Below are 12955 nucleotides of genomic sequence, written 5' to 3' on the forward strand. Positions count from 1 at the left end.
CCGCTCGCTCTTCTTGCTTTGCACTCTGTGTTAACCAGTTTCCGCCAACTTTGTGATTGAAAAAAAATCGTGAGTGGCGATCTGTCCTTCTTTAATCTGACAGACAGGTCTGTGCGTTTGTTTTCGAGGTTCGAGCCTTGGTCGCTGGTTAGCACTAATTGCGGCATTTGAGACAAACCTCGCTGAGGGCACGCTAGCTCGAGATGGCTTAGGGATTGGGGCGTTAGTGAATGACATGTGATTCAAATCTACCCAGATTTCTTCGAATGTGCGTGTCTGTGCCAGCAGTATTTGTTCCCCTCTGATTCTACCGGTCTGCATTACAATTGGTACTGAGGATCGTAGTGTAGCTGATTTGCTTTTTATTTGCATCTGTGCTGTTTTCCATCCATGGCTTTATTTAATAAAGAAATAGCAGTGATCAGGTGCGCACCGTGGGATCCCAGTACTCCCCTAACCGAGTTGCGCCTGCTAGTTCTTGCATGTCTTTGAAAGTCCTGAGAACACTAAACAGCGATGAACACACTTATCATTTTTATACTTGGTCATATGTGCGATATTGGTTCCATCCTACACTGACATACGAGTTACGCCAGCGTATGTGTTCCGGTTTTCTCCAGTTTTTATCTATTGATTTGCAAACATTCTCATCTACTGGCATTTCCAACTGATCCACCCTTTCTTTATAATCCTAGGGTGATTTTACAGTGACATCAACTGACAGTTTTCGCCGGTACTCCTGTAATTAGTAGGGACCGGACCTCATCGTTTTGTGACAGGTTACGAACCTCACCAACCCATTGAGTTGTACTGGAGGATTCCAATGTAAAGTATACAAAGATTATCATACCAGGTTGGTCAGGAAGTATACCTCTGGAAGATGCAATCTTCTGGCCCTTGTTTCCTTAAAAGGTAGCCCACTTCGACAGTGTTGAAAAAATCGTTCATCTGTAGCACCCTCCTGGTGCCTAGCTGCCATGCCATCCGAAGGAAGCACGAGGGCTGGGATACTGCCAAGTTGCTCAAGCAGACAGAGGTCGGGTCTGAACCACGGACATTCCGGTCAGTAAATTCGCGCTCTAACCACTTGAGACATCTCGCCCCGGTAGTCTTACATGAACCATAACTACTTCGTGACCAGGCTTGTGAGCCAAAGAATTAGGTTAAGGACTCTGATCGCCCTCCTGTGTAGGTTTGAACACCGTTGCACCGGCTCATTCCACACATAACCATGAGATATACAGCAAAACCCACTTTCAAATCATATCGGCTGTCCCACGTAACACCAGCTTGGTTGCTTTACTCGCTGTGTACAGCAGGATGGATGGGCGAAAACGCAGGACTGTCGACACACCATCTTTCTTCGTTGTTATATCTCCCCTCCCCTCCTGCCACACTTACGAAAGACTCTTCTATAAATCCCAACTGTAGGCAGATACGTCAGATGTGCGAGGAGTCGTCCGCTCATGTATCACCGCTGAAATCTGCTGCTTTGCATCCGCCATCCAAACCTTGCTCTTATTAGCTACCAAGCTGTTCTTGTGTGCACTTCATCGATGGACACGTGGTGTATTTCTGAAACTAAGGCGAAGGATTTAAGTACGTAATTAAGCTTGCAGCACCTTCACTATCAGCCACGAACTTCAAGGTACGCTGCGACTGTAGTAGCGGGGGGTGCCTGTTTCGGCGTAACTCTCGGTTTCGATTCTCGATAGACTTCTACAGGAAACCTAGGGAACTAGATCATCATTTGGCAGTAGAAATCCACAACTTAAAGCATACTATGTATCTGACCAGTGTCTCCATTTTGATGGGTACCATCGTCATTCACTTGGAATGTTGTTTTACCTGTATTGTCGGACAGTGAGAGTTTAGCATATAGTCTTATATGTGCTGTTACCGCTTGCTGATGTAATACACCTCTTGCTTGGTGCATCAAGTTTGCGATAGATTGAGGTGTGAATTATATGAGTAAATTCGCATCAGATTGGAATGTAACCTTCTCCGCTCAATCGTGGACCTAGTTTTATATTGCACAGAGAATACGGAAGAAGTAAAAGTCCGCTATCGAAGACTATTGTAACAAAAACGAAAAATATGAGAACTATCCATCCAAAGCCAAGACCTACTTAAGTTTGTCCACAAATTTTGTATCCTTCCGTTTGGATGGTTATACTCACTCAATCGATTTTGGAAAGTTGCTTGCTCGATGATTGATTCTTCTGGTCACCAAGGTTTTTTCTGACAGCTTGTTTCTAGAGGCCGAGTCCAAACGGTAACTTCATGACCTTTGCTGACGATTTTTGCTCGGAATAACAAGGTTTCCATTTTTGCAGTGTTTTGCACTACTCACGTTCAATCTTGCAAGTAGTCAGTCCGTGCTGGACAGCCGAGAAGCACTGTACAACTGTTCCATTCATTCTTGTTGGGAATCGTCAGCAGTGCACCTCTTACGAAACACGAGGTGATTTCGAACCCACAATCTCCCGGCCAGTAGTTTAGGCACTTAGATGCCCGGCCACTAGCGGCCGCACTCCCACTTAGACAGGATATAGCATCACTCGTTGTTCAATCGCGTGTTGACTGGTTTCTCAGTTGACGAATTCTCAGATGGAAGGTGTACTTGTCGTGTGAACTATTATTCCTCCTAAGCTACTTATAGTTAATTGATTTTGCGATGCGATTCACAAACTTCCCTGTGTAGGCTTGGGCTACCTGGTAGTATTCCAGTATTCATGCTTTCTTCGGGTGACATCACAGCTAGCCAACGCGCTGTATGTGAAGCGAACTTATGCTTAGCAACTGTTTCATGCTTGTTGGGAGACACCAACAGTGTATTTAGTAAGCCTGTGGGAAAATTCGAATCAGCGACCTCTCTACGATTGGTGGAGCACTAACCTTTGGAGCACGAGTGTCTGATCAGGAATTTGATTAACTTGTACTTCGCATATGAATTTACTAGTACACATTCATATCACGACCGCTGACCCATCGCAGGTGATTCTCACAAGAAATTCAACAGTTGTACGGTACTTCTTCACTTTTAACATGTATTGACCGCGTCTCGCCGGTTGAAACGCACGAGTGAAGGCCAAAGCCATCGTCGCCGCTTAGATCGCCTCCCTTCCACCAGCACCTTTCGGCTTTTTTTCTGTGCACTTCATTTCAGAGCAGTTTTGTTTCTACTGCTGGTCATACTTGCTGTGTTGTTGCCAATGTATTTCACCAGCTTGCTAATCAGACGTTCCATTCGAGCAATAAAAAAACTAGTAGTTATTACCCGACTATTCCAGGTGTTCAGGTCCTTTGATCAAATCACTCCATTTTGTCATTTTTTCTTCGTCACTTTCTTCACTTTCTGCAGAATCCGCTCGGTTGGTTGTTGTTCATGCCATCGATGGTAACCAATGAAAACTGCTCTCGGTGTGACACTGTTTCCGAACTCACGTTTTCGGGACACTTTGTAGGACGCTGTTACCTGAGTCGTAGGTGTGTGTATTTAGGTGCGCTCGTTGGAACTGCCTAAAACGCTGCTCTCTCATTCCACTTGTCTTTGTATCATCTTCAGAAGTTTTTTTTATGCTGGTAGCACTGCCACCGTTTTCGGTGAATGTTTTTTCTGTTTGTTGCATCGTCTCGTGTGATTAAGTTCCATTGTTTATTGGTCATTGTTTGGGTTAGTGGAAGCTCGGATCTTCTGAACCACATTCATGCAGGGCAACTTTTCCAGTATTTTCCAATCTGTCTTCGTTTCGATAATTGTCTGAGTTACAGATACGAATGGCATCGTTTGTTAGACTAACTTACGGACTAACTCGTCGAAAGCATTAAGTTTCCTTAATGCGGTGTTTAAAAGGGATGCCGTTGGAAAGACAAAACCATTGTTCTGCCCTCCAAGATACCTTTTGCTCTCATTTGTGCTTCGAAATTATCACGTAGAGTATCGCGTTGTTATTTCCCCCGTGTAATATACGCATATTTGCTGCGCGTGACCGCAAAGTATTTGTTTGCCTGTACACAAGATTGCAAACTCAACTGATTTCTTTGATGAAGGCTACTTTCTCATAACTGAGCTAAACATCAAACTAAATGTGCTTTTGTACACTTAATTTCACCAGCTTTTGAATGCTAGTTTTGTATATCTGCTCATAACGATACCGTTTATTGTGACCTATTTTTATAGTGGGCTAGATTTCTTACATGTAGACCGTGAATGCGTCGGAGAAACGGGAAGGCGGAAGTATGACGGCTAGTGCATTTTTTTAACCGTCACGAAAACCAATTTGATTAGTGATGTGTGCTTTTAGTTATGAGTGTCGTTCTTTCGGTTTCATTATTATCACTAGCTTACTATCACCACTTGCGATTCGGCAGGTGAAAAATTGCCTACAACTCGAAAACCTTGTTGTTGGTTTGGAGTAGTTTTCAAAGTCTAAGTCCACTTGACAGGTACCTCTTCATCCGGCATCCAAGACATTGCTGAGTACGGTCCAGTGACCAACTAAATAAACAATGTTTTCCTATCACAACACCTATTATTTACGATAGTCGCAATCAGAAAAAGTGGGTCTGTACGTGTGATTTCTGATTCGCTCTGGTACGTTAAGCAGAGTTTAAGCCCTGCTGTTTGGTGAGCTTATGCGAATTCAGTTCTTCCACCTTTTTGATGATCAATCTTAAATTTCTCTCGTGAGTATCACTTAATCTGACGTTCTTCCTCGTTTATCATCGTCTGAAGTCACTAAGGCAGTGTACCAAACCCGAACCCCACCAACTCCTACACAATAGGCTCCGCCTACCCTTCACCGATTTAAACGCTTGCCTGTGAACTGGTCCGGACAACCGACGAATGCATCACGTTCCTGGCGTCCGTTCCAGGCTAATCATTCATGAGGATTTATGGAAATTGGGATGTTGCAACCAAAATCAGCTTCCCAACCTTGCGTCCGACCCATTCTGACGGTAGTATTGACCTTGGCTACCTCATTTCAGTGGCATTGTCTCCAGTTCAACTTCGAACTCTAGCCCTTAGCAGTCTACTAGAGAGCAGCCGGGTTCATATTCAGTGTTCCGTTTTTTTTTGCAACCGGTTGACTGAGGAACCTATCTCGTTCCATACTTTACCCCTCAATTGTGTTTGGAACACACTAGCCATGTTTTAGCATAATTCTTGCGACTTCTCTTCTGAACCTAGGGGTGTAACCATCAAATCCGGTCTACACCATCTAGGCCCATTTCATGTCCAAGCCCGTAATGAGAATGCTTTGTTTGGCCAGGAAGAATTTTAGATAACTTTACAGTAGCGTAACAATAAATACTACTGACGAAACTTGTGAACAGCATCCGTTTGCAGTTCGAAGCATCACATTTGCAGTAAATCGATAGTTGAGTCGGAAATTACTACCCTTTTACTGATGACTACTATTCAAACGACTTCTAGAAAGATTCGGAAATACCCCTGAGAAAATCGGGTTTCTCAATTTCTACGCAAATGAGTCTTTCGACCCCGTGCCCCAATGTTTGCGACCGCTTTGTTTGTGATGCACAATGAAAAGTTGGGCATCCAAACCCGTTGCAATTTTCACTAGTGCACTGGATTTTTCAATTTGGATTTAGCAAACTTCCTCCTCTGGCTTACTGAGGTTGACAAACATGTCTTTGTCACCGGTAAAGCGTGCCATGCTATTTCCATTTCTCACGTCATGTTGCCGCAATTCCTGGGTTCAGTCGAGTATCCAACCAGAAGAGTTTTTATTGTCGGAAAAAATATGCCGCTACTGTAAGACTGAACACTATGGAATCTTCACGCCCTTCAAATTGGGTCTCCCTACATGTGGTATGTACGTGGAAAGTAGTACGCCCCGACGGCGAGCGTGGTGTCCTCGAGCTATGAGTTCTTTTCCGCATAACGTCAAGGATGATATTGTGTCCGATAAATCTTGCACGGAAACTCAGGCTGTAAAGCCCACAGTCTGTTGTTCTTGGCGGAAAATTCTGCCCTAATCTTCGGAGGGTGCTTGAATTCTGTCCCACTGTCTATAGGAAAGTGACAATCTTGCTTGCTAGATTAATGTGACGTCACAAAGCGTTTGAGCTTAAGTGTATGTTTGATAAGGTTGTGTTTGGTTCAGTTTCCCCTCCATAAGCCTTGCACGTGACGTTTAATTCAAGAAAACAATCCGGTTAATGTAGAGGCGCGGTACGATGTCTTTTTCAGGTTGATGATCTTGTAGCACCCATTGTTTCAGTTGTATTCGTCAGCGCCCAATTTACTGGGTTTCACCAGGACAGCTGTCGTTTTCAATTTGTGTCTGAACAGTCAGGATGGTAGTTTTAATTATTCTATAGCATATAAGCGAAGTTAATTTTCGAAGTGGACAGCCACTTCGTTCTTTCTTGGAACTGGGTCATTCTTCTCTCTTGCGAAGTACTTTTATGAGGGTTGAGTTATTTCACTATCCCTCTGTTTTATTGCGGTCGCTTTAAAGGGGTGAAAATGTTTCCATCAGGCGGTACTTCTCATAAATAGATGTAACCTCTCAGACCTCTCACAACGTTTTGAGGCTCACCAGCCTGGACTCTGACTTACTAATCGCGTTTTGTGCCCAAACATAAAACAACTAGACACACTTGGAATTAAACACTCATTTTAAAACAGATGGTGACCTGAAAATTCAATAAATCTACAGTGTTTTAGAATATTTTCTAACCGAATGTGCTGTGAAAGGGTTGAAACATGACACAGCGGTTTCAACATTCGTGGATGTGGCCAGGCCCCAAAAAGCGGTGCTGGATTGTTGAGAAGCTGTCACCAACCTCGAGTGGCATCATACCTCGATGCCTTCAGTATCGGTTCAAATGAACCCCCTTTTCGGAACACGTTCATGTGAATGTTACTTTTTTCTGATGGCTTTATTGTGGGAATTTACGAGGATGGTGCAGTTATCGTGCGTTTGTCTATGCAACAGAAGTCATCCATAGGTGCCAGCGATTTTTCTCGATTAACCACCGACCACTTTGAACTCATCAGGCATGCCGGGCTTCCCTACAAATCACAGATTTGTGTGAACAAGTTCAACCCCACCTTGGTGTGTGATTTGATCAGTTCATGCGTTTTGCTAACCGCTAACCTAGTTTACCAATTTCCCGGCTGGTTTCGGTTTTCACTCTGATCGTCAGCATCAGGTGTTTCCAAGATCATCGGCGTATGCTATTGATATAAGGTTGAGTGAACGAGCCACGTAAGCGCGCACATGTGCGTCATTTTTGGTAGAAACAACATTATAAATTGACAAGTTTTTGTTCATAGCAAGTCTGCCACCAGATAGCGTGCTGGCTTGACATGCATAGGCTTGACAGAGCAAGCGTCCCGTCCGGTAAGCGGCACCAAGTCCACGATTCGGACGTTTTTCGTCACTAGCTTTTCATCGCGTGTACTCAGACTCCCCATTTCAAAAATATGTTGCTCATACTTCATGTTTCACTTCAAGAACGATCCTACCTGAGCTGAAACACCTATTGTAATGTGCTCACGTTTAAATGATGCTATATGACACCACTGTAGATGGTTTCTGTGATGGCTGGTCAGTATACTTCCGACATTTGTTTCTGATGACTAGGTCTAACACGACTGTCTGCATGCACAATATGCGAAGGGGTCGAGTTTTTTCTTCAGTGGTGTCATCAAAGTACCATCAAGTCTAATCAGGGAAAGCTCTGTGAACCGGTAGATGAGTTTTTAGTCCAAAAAAATAAACTGAAGTTAGAAAATCATCAGAAAGCATGGGAAAAGAAATAAGGACGCATACATTTAATGTTGTTTATCAAGCTAGAAGCGGTAGACCAAGACTGCTTATTAAAAAGGTATTTTTGCTGAGGGATCGGGCTGAGTAGGGGAGCGAATGATGAGTTAGTGAGCATTTGATGTGATCTTCGGAGAAAAGTTACGACCTTCGTTGTTGTGTTTGTTGACCAAAAGTTGACGAGTATGCCACTGCCTCCAGGGATGTACTTCAGCGCTCGGACAATAAGGCAAAAGCTTTCTCCAAGTATTCTGGAGCATACACAGCGGTGAAACAATAAGCCCGAATGGGGAGGGCACACGAATTCACAAACTTGAAGATGCTGTTGTGAGATAAGTGCAGAACTTTGAGTTTGGTAGTCTTTGGGAAGCCTGCTGGGCTTAATTGAGATCGCAAGTCCCAAGCAGGTTGTCTTGTAACGTCCTTACATTACATTAGTTCCGGCCCATCGATTCGCCCAATGTTTACTCGTATCGCACACAACCGAGCGAGATGTCGTCCGCATATTCACATTGAGTGAAAAATCTGGTATTCAAGGGTAAAAATAGGAGAAAAACACTGCTTTAGAAAACACCCGTAAGTATCGGGGGTGGGGGTGGGGTTTCTGAAATTTGGTCTCTCCGACTGGTTAATTGGGTCCGGTTTTTGTGAACTAAACTTTAAGAAACCACACCAGATCTCTCTCACTAGTGCTTTTAGAAAAGTCTACAACAATACTGTTGATGCTGTTCTAAGCAAACCATGCAAATCACCTTGTTAGTACAATCAAATGATGAAACGATCGTATGTACTAAGTAGGTGACAGCATCCAACATCGAACGCGATCTTCGGCAGGCAAACTGACAAGTCACAAAGTAATAGTTTGGCCATTCTTTCATTTAAGGACACTCCCAGACAGTTCCCAAGTCATTGCTCGATACTTCGATGAAGCCTCCTTGGGCACTGGGAGTAATCCTCAACACTCTCGAACAGTTACAAGTTGAAGAAAACAATGTATTATTCCACCTAGTTTATCCGCTAATTTCTAGCGCCACGATAGCTTATCAACAGTGATTGTGTTGAGGTACTCATGTAATCTTACAGTGTTCAAAAAAGTCCTCATCGGTCTCACCTCCATTTGGTGGGTGTTGGGTGGGTCTTGTCCCCCAATTTCCAGTAGTCTGACTTCCCCCTTGAACACCAAACGGAACGTCTCTTGCGAACAACAGTCATTTGCAAATTAAGTTCATCTTGGTTGGAAACTCAAATGCAGTTCCTCTGAATCTCTCTTCTATACTATTAGCAGCTTTGGATTTATTCTAGTTGTATTTTGTGCAGTACTCGCTATTCCCGATTAACGATTCCTAGATACTTTGTTCCCGATACAATGAGGTTAGTTTGGATAAAATTGTAAGTTCTGAGCAGAAGGACAAACCCTAAACATTGAGTGGATTCCCCAACTCATTGTCTTCGTCAAGCTCCCCTACGCTCGTTTGTAAGCACCGGAACTGTGACCACACTAGTGTATTTTTATTATTCTGTTTTATATTTCCACTATCAAGGATGATGGGCTTTCTTTCAGTCAATCTCGATGGGTTTCCGGAACTGCTGGACCCAATGTCTGCGAGGTTGATTGTGAATAAATGCATAAAATGCGACCAGTTGCCTGTTTAGACAATACTCTGTTTAGACGTACACCCGGAAATTGCTGCTTCTGAGTGAGTTTCGCTCCGTTTCCGGTATCTTCGATGGATTCCGCCTACGTATGAAAAGAAGTTTTACTGTGCAATATATTTCAACCCTCACTTTTGTTCCCTTCCGTCTATTCTGTTCTTTGGTTCCGACCAGCTGTCTTATACAGTGCTGGTGGTTTGGGCCCTGCCTGTGGATTTCTCGCCGGTGCCGGGTTTCTCAGCATTTACATTGACTTTCCGTTCGTCCGGCCTCCCACTGGCCTGAGTCGGAACGATCCCTTGTGGCTGGGAGCTTGGTGGATGGGGATGTTGGTCTGTGCCAGTATGACTTTTGTGGCCGCCCTCCCGGTGACCGCCTTCCCCAAGCGTCTGTCCATTCGTAAGTGCATCCAAGTTGAACCAGCCTCATCGACTGTGCAGAACAATAAAGCAGCCGAGGTAGCTGCTCCTGTTTCACCGGTAAGTGTGCTCGCGCTTCAGTACTATTCTAATCATCTCCGCATGGAATTAGCGCTTGCGGTGCAGTCCTTTTGTTCTGAGCATCCCGGCAAACGATCGTTTTCTTCCATTTTTAGATTTTTTCATTCAATTCACTGAATGCAGCATGTTGAACGTTTCCTATAAGTGACCTTATTTGACTTGAGCATTTGTTAACGATGTTGTTCGGTGTATCGCTAAGTGAATATTTATTCTGGCTAGTCTTGTGAGCAAAGTTGAGAAAATTATGCGAGTCTCAGCGAAGTGATGTGCTTAAATACTATGGTGAACTATTGGTCCCCTGCGCTAGTGCTGTCCTCTGAAACGATGACCAGGGTGATATGCTTAACTGGCATCAGTATTCTTTGGTACGAACCAACCTATGTGGATATGGCTTCGGTTTGAACGTGAACGTCAATTTATCCTAGTGGAGTTAGGAACAGGAATTTGATGGGACTGAATGAAAGTCTTAACTGTTGGGAAAACCGATCCCTATGTGAAATTTTCGTCGCAGTTGGTTGGAGTACGGGCTTTTGAGCACCTCAGTTACACTAGGGCTCGTCCCCATTTTTCGGATAATGCGCCAAAGGAAGGGGATGTGCTGATTCGCGGTCTGCTTTTCAAACCCTTGTGGTTCCTCCTTATTGCACACGGATAGGTATCGAAGACTTCAAAACTGTGTTATATTGCCGTCACCTTTCTTGTTAAGTTGTTCCAGAGGTGGAAGGACGAGTTATGTGCTGAGAAACTTCTAGTTCACTTATAACCCGGACCTGTATACTTCTCCTTTTTGGGCTTGAGCAATCGGATATCCTCAGAGCTTCAGTAGCGTCCTTAGTTACTTCAACTCTTTACCTTACAGACTGTAAAAGCATCAAAGTTGTCCGCTGTCGAACCCTTGTCACGCGATAGTCTGTATCACCGCTTGGCTTCTGAGTTCAAAATTAATCATTGTCGGAAGTTGTACAATTCTTGCGTATTGCGAACGCATCATACCAGCATGGACGAAACCGAGCATCGCGCTAGCTCAGATTTGGCTTTGCCGGTGTCCAAGATATCAACAATGCCACGTGTAGAACAGCGATCGCGCATCCACTCGTCCGAGGAATATTCACCGAAACCACCTGCTTCTCCAAACTGTCCTCTAGCGTTTGTAAAGCTGCAACACCAAACCAAGAGTAAGGCTAGAAGTGAGTTGCTTTCAACCTCCCTTTTTTCTGCTTTCTTAGATTTACTGTAGTAAGCTGCCTATCCGTACCAGATTTATCAACCGGAGTGAATGTTTACACCTTTTTCACAATCGTGCGTTTTCTTAGCCTCCATTCACAGTGGGATATGCAACTTTTCGACACTTACCTCTCAGCTGTTCATTGATCTCGCAGTCAGTTAGGGTTTCACACGCATAGGATATTCGATGCTAAAGCGGTGCAAAGCTCTGTAAAGCCACTTGTCGATTAGGAACTATGAGCTGCATTCTTCCTTTGTGAGTGCAGTGACCTGAAGATTGGCCAGAAGGCTGACGACTTGTTGTGCAGTCAGGCATCCACGAATAAATAAGGCTGTTGTGTTGTCAACTTGGCTTCTTTCGTCTCCCATTCAATAACCGTTCATTGGTATACCGGCCCATGGGCTAGTTATGACTGTTTTTACTCGGCTTCGCTGGTTACTTCTCGACTTTGTTTTCCGTGCGCGACCGCCCAAATGAAGCTCCATGTCACCAGAAGTCCTTGGGTGTTTACAAGCATAACCACTGGCTAGCGTGGTTTTGGCTCCACATCGATCACCCTCTGGTTGGCCAGACAGCAGTCTGTTAAGTTAACATGTGCGATGCCAACGGTTCCACTCATTCGTGCTACAAAGTTACGATCGCTGATCAGTCGTGCTGTCAATGTCAGCAAAATGGCAATTCTTTTGGAGCATGACACTGGGGTAACCGTTGCGATCAGCGAATGCGGAGAAGCCAGAATAAACAGCAGATGCATCGCGACCGAATTCACTTGATCTAAATGGTTACCGAAAAATCCGTAGGCCTTTATTTCTCTTTCGAGTTTCAGAGCAGTTTTGTCCTAAAAGGATTGCTTTCGAAATTGGAATACTCTGAAGAGAGTGACGTGGTCTGGTCTGAAGGTTATTTGAATTACGAGAGATAAAATGCTTCGCAGAAATACCCCTCCAAAAGGAGCGTGGCTTGCTTGCCCAGTTAGAAAAGCATTAGCTTTTAATGGAAAAAACAGGGATTAACCAATCATCGTGTGATCAAGTGCTAATGCGGTTAATCGCGATGAATGCCCCCCATTTAATGTCGTATGCTCTTATTAATCCTCTTGATTCCGTGCAATTGGGTACTTCGATTTTTGTTTGAGGATATTCTCTTTCTCTCGCCAACAGCTCCTGGTCATATGCAGTCACATTCGGGTGTATTCCCCTTGTAAGTCTGTAAAGTCGACCCACTACTGCGTTCGAAAAATAGGGAGTTTCACTGTCGAGGTCCTAGTAAAGTTTCCTCATTGACATTCCTAGCATCACCTGGCAGTTTAGTGCCTTCTACTCAGTTTCGACTCAAGCCCATCGGTTGTTACAGCTGTGTAGGTTCAGAGGCATTCCTTCCTTTCAACGAAAATGCTTAGAGGGATCTGATCTAAAGCACAACACTCGGTGGTTGCCACTTTCGGCGTCCGGGTGATATCCGGGTTTGTACTCCAACAAATGAACTTGGCATTTTCAGGAACCAGAATGAACTTGAACTACATACGGTAAAGATGAGTCAGCACTAAAAGGTAGCATTCATTCAAGCGACAGTCCACACACACTTGACAGTTTCCACTTGTTTCTTAACCTGAAAAGGGTTTTCTAAGATCAGCATTATCTGCTGCAACTGTCCCAACAAGCCATGATGGCCGAAAACTCCAAATGCATGCTTCCATCATGATTAGTGTCATGTTTCAAGTCAGGGATTCCAATGAAATGCTGGTTGCTTCTTCTGAACCATATATATATATATAT

General features: G+C 44.1%; 2 protein-coding genes across 2 annotated transcripts in view; one reads left to right on the forward strand and one right to left on the reverse strand.

Moving 5' to 3' along the window:
• The window catches only part of T265_08357 (hypothetical protein), a gene marked incomplete at both ends in the record, with an annotated part of 43436 nt that overhangs the window by 24905 nt on the left and 5576 nt on the right, over positions 1 to 12955 (reverse strand). The window contains one exon of the mRNA XM_009174133.1: positions 10949 to 11111. Within this exon, the coding sequence (XP_009172397.1) occupies positions 10949 to 11111 (163 nt within the window). The remainder of the gene's footprint in view (positions 1 to 10948; positions 11112 to 12955) is intronic.
• Positions 9591 to 12955, forward strand: part of T265_14549 (hypothetical protein) — a gene marked incomplete at both ends in the record, with an annotated part of 21326 nt that continues 17961 nt past the window's right edge. Inside the window, 2 exons of the mRNA XM_009174145.1 lie at positions 9591 to 9934; positions 10815 to 11142. Of these exons, the coding sequence (XP_009172409.1) occupies positions 9593 to 9934; positions 10815 to 11142 (670 nt within the window). The remainder of the gene's footprint in view (positions 9935 to 10814; positions 11143 to 12955) is intronic.

Source organism: Opisthorchis viverrini (genome assembly GCF_000715545.1).
Source record: "Opisthorchis viverrini unplaced genomic scaffold opera_v5_212, whole genome shotgun sequence".
In the NCBI taxonomy this organism is placed as follows: domain Eukaryota; kingdom Metazoa; phylum Platyhelminthes; class Trematoda; order Opisthorchiida; family Opisthorchiidae; genus Opisthorchis; species Opisthorchis viverrini.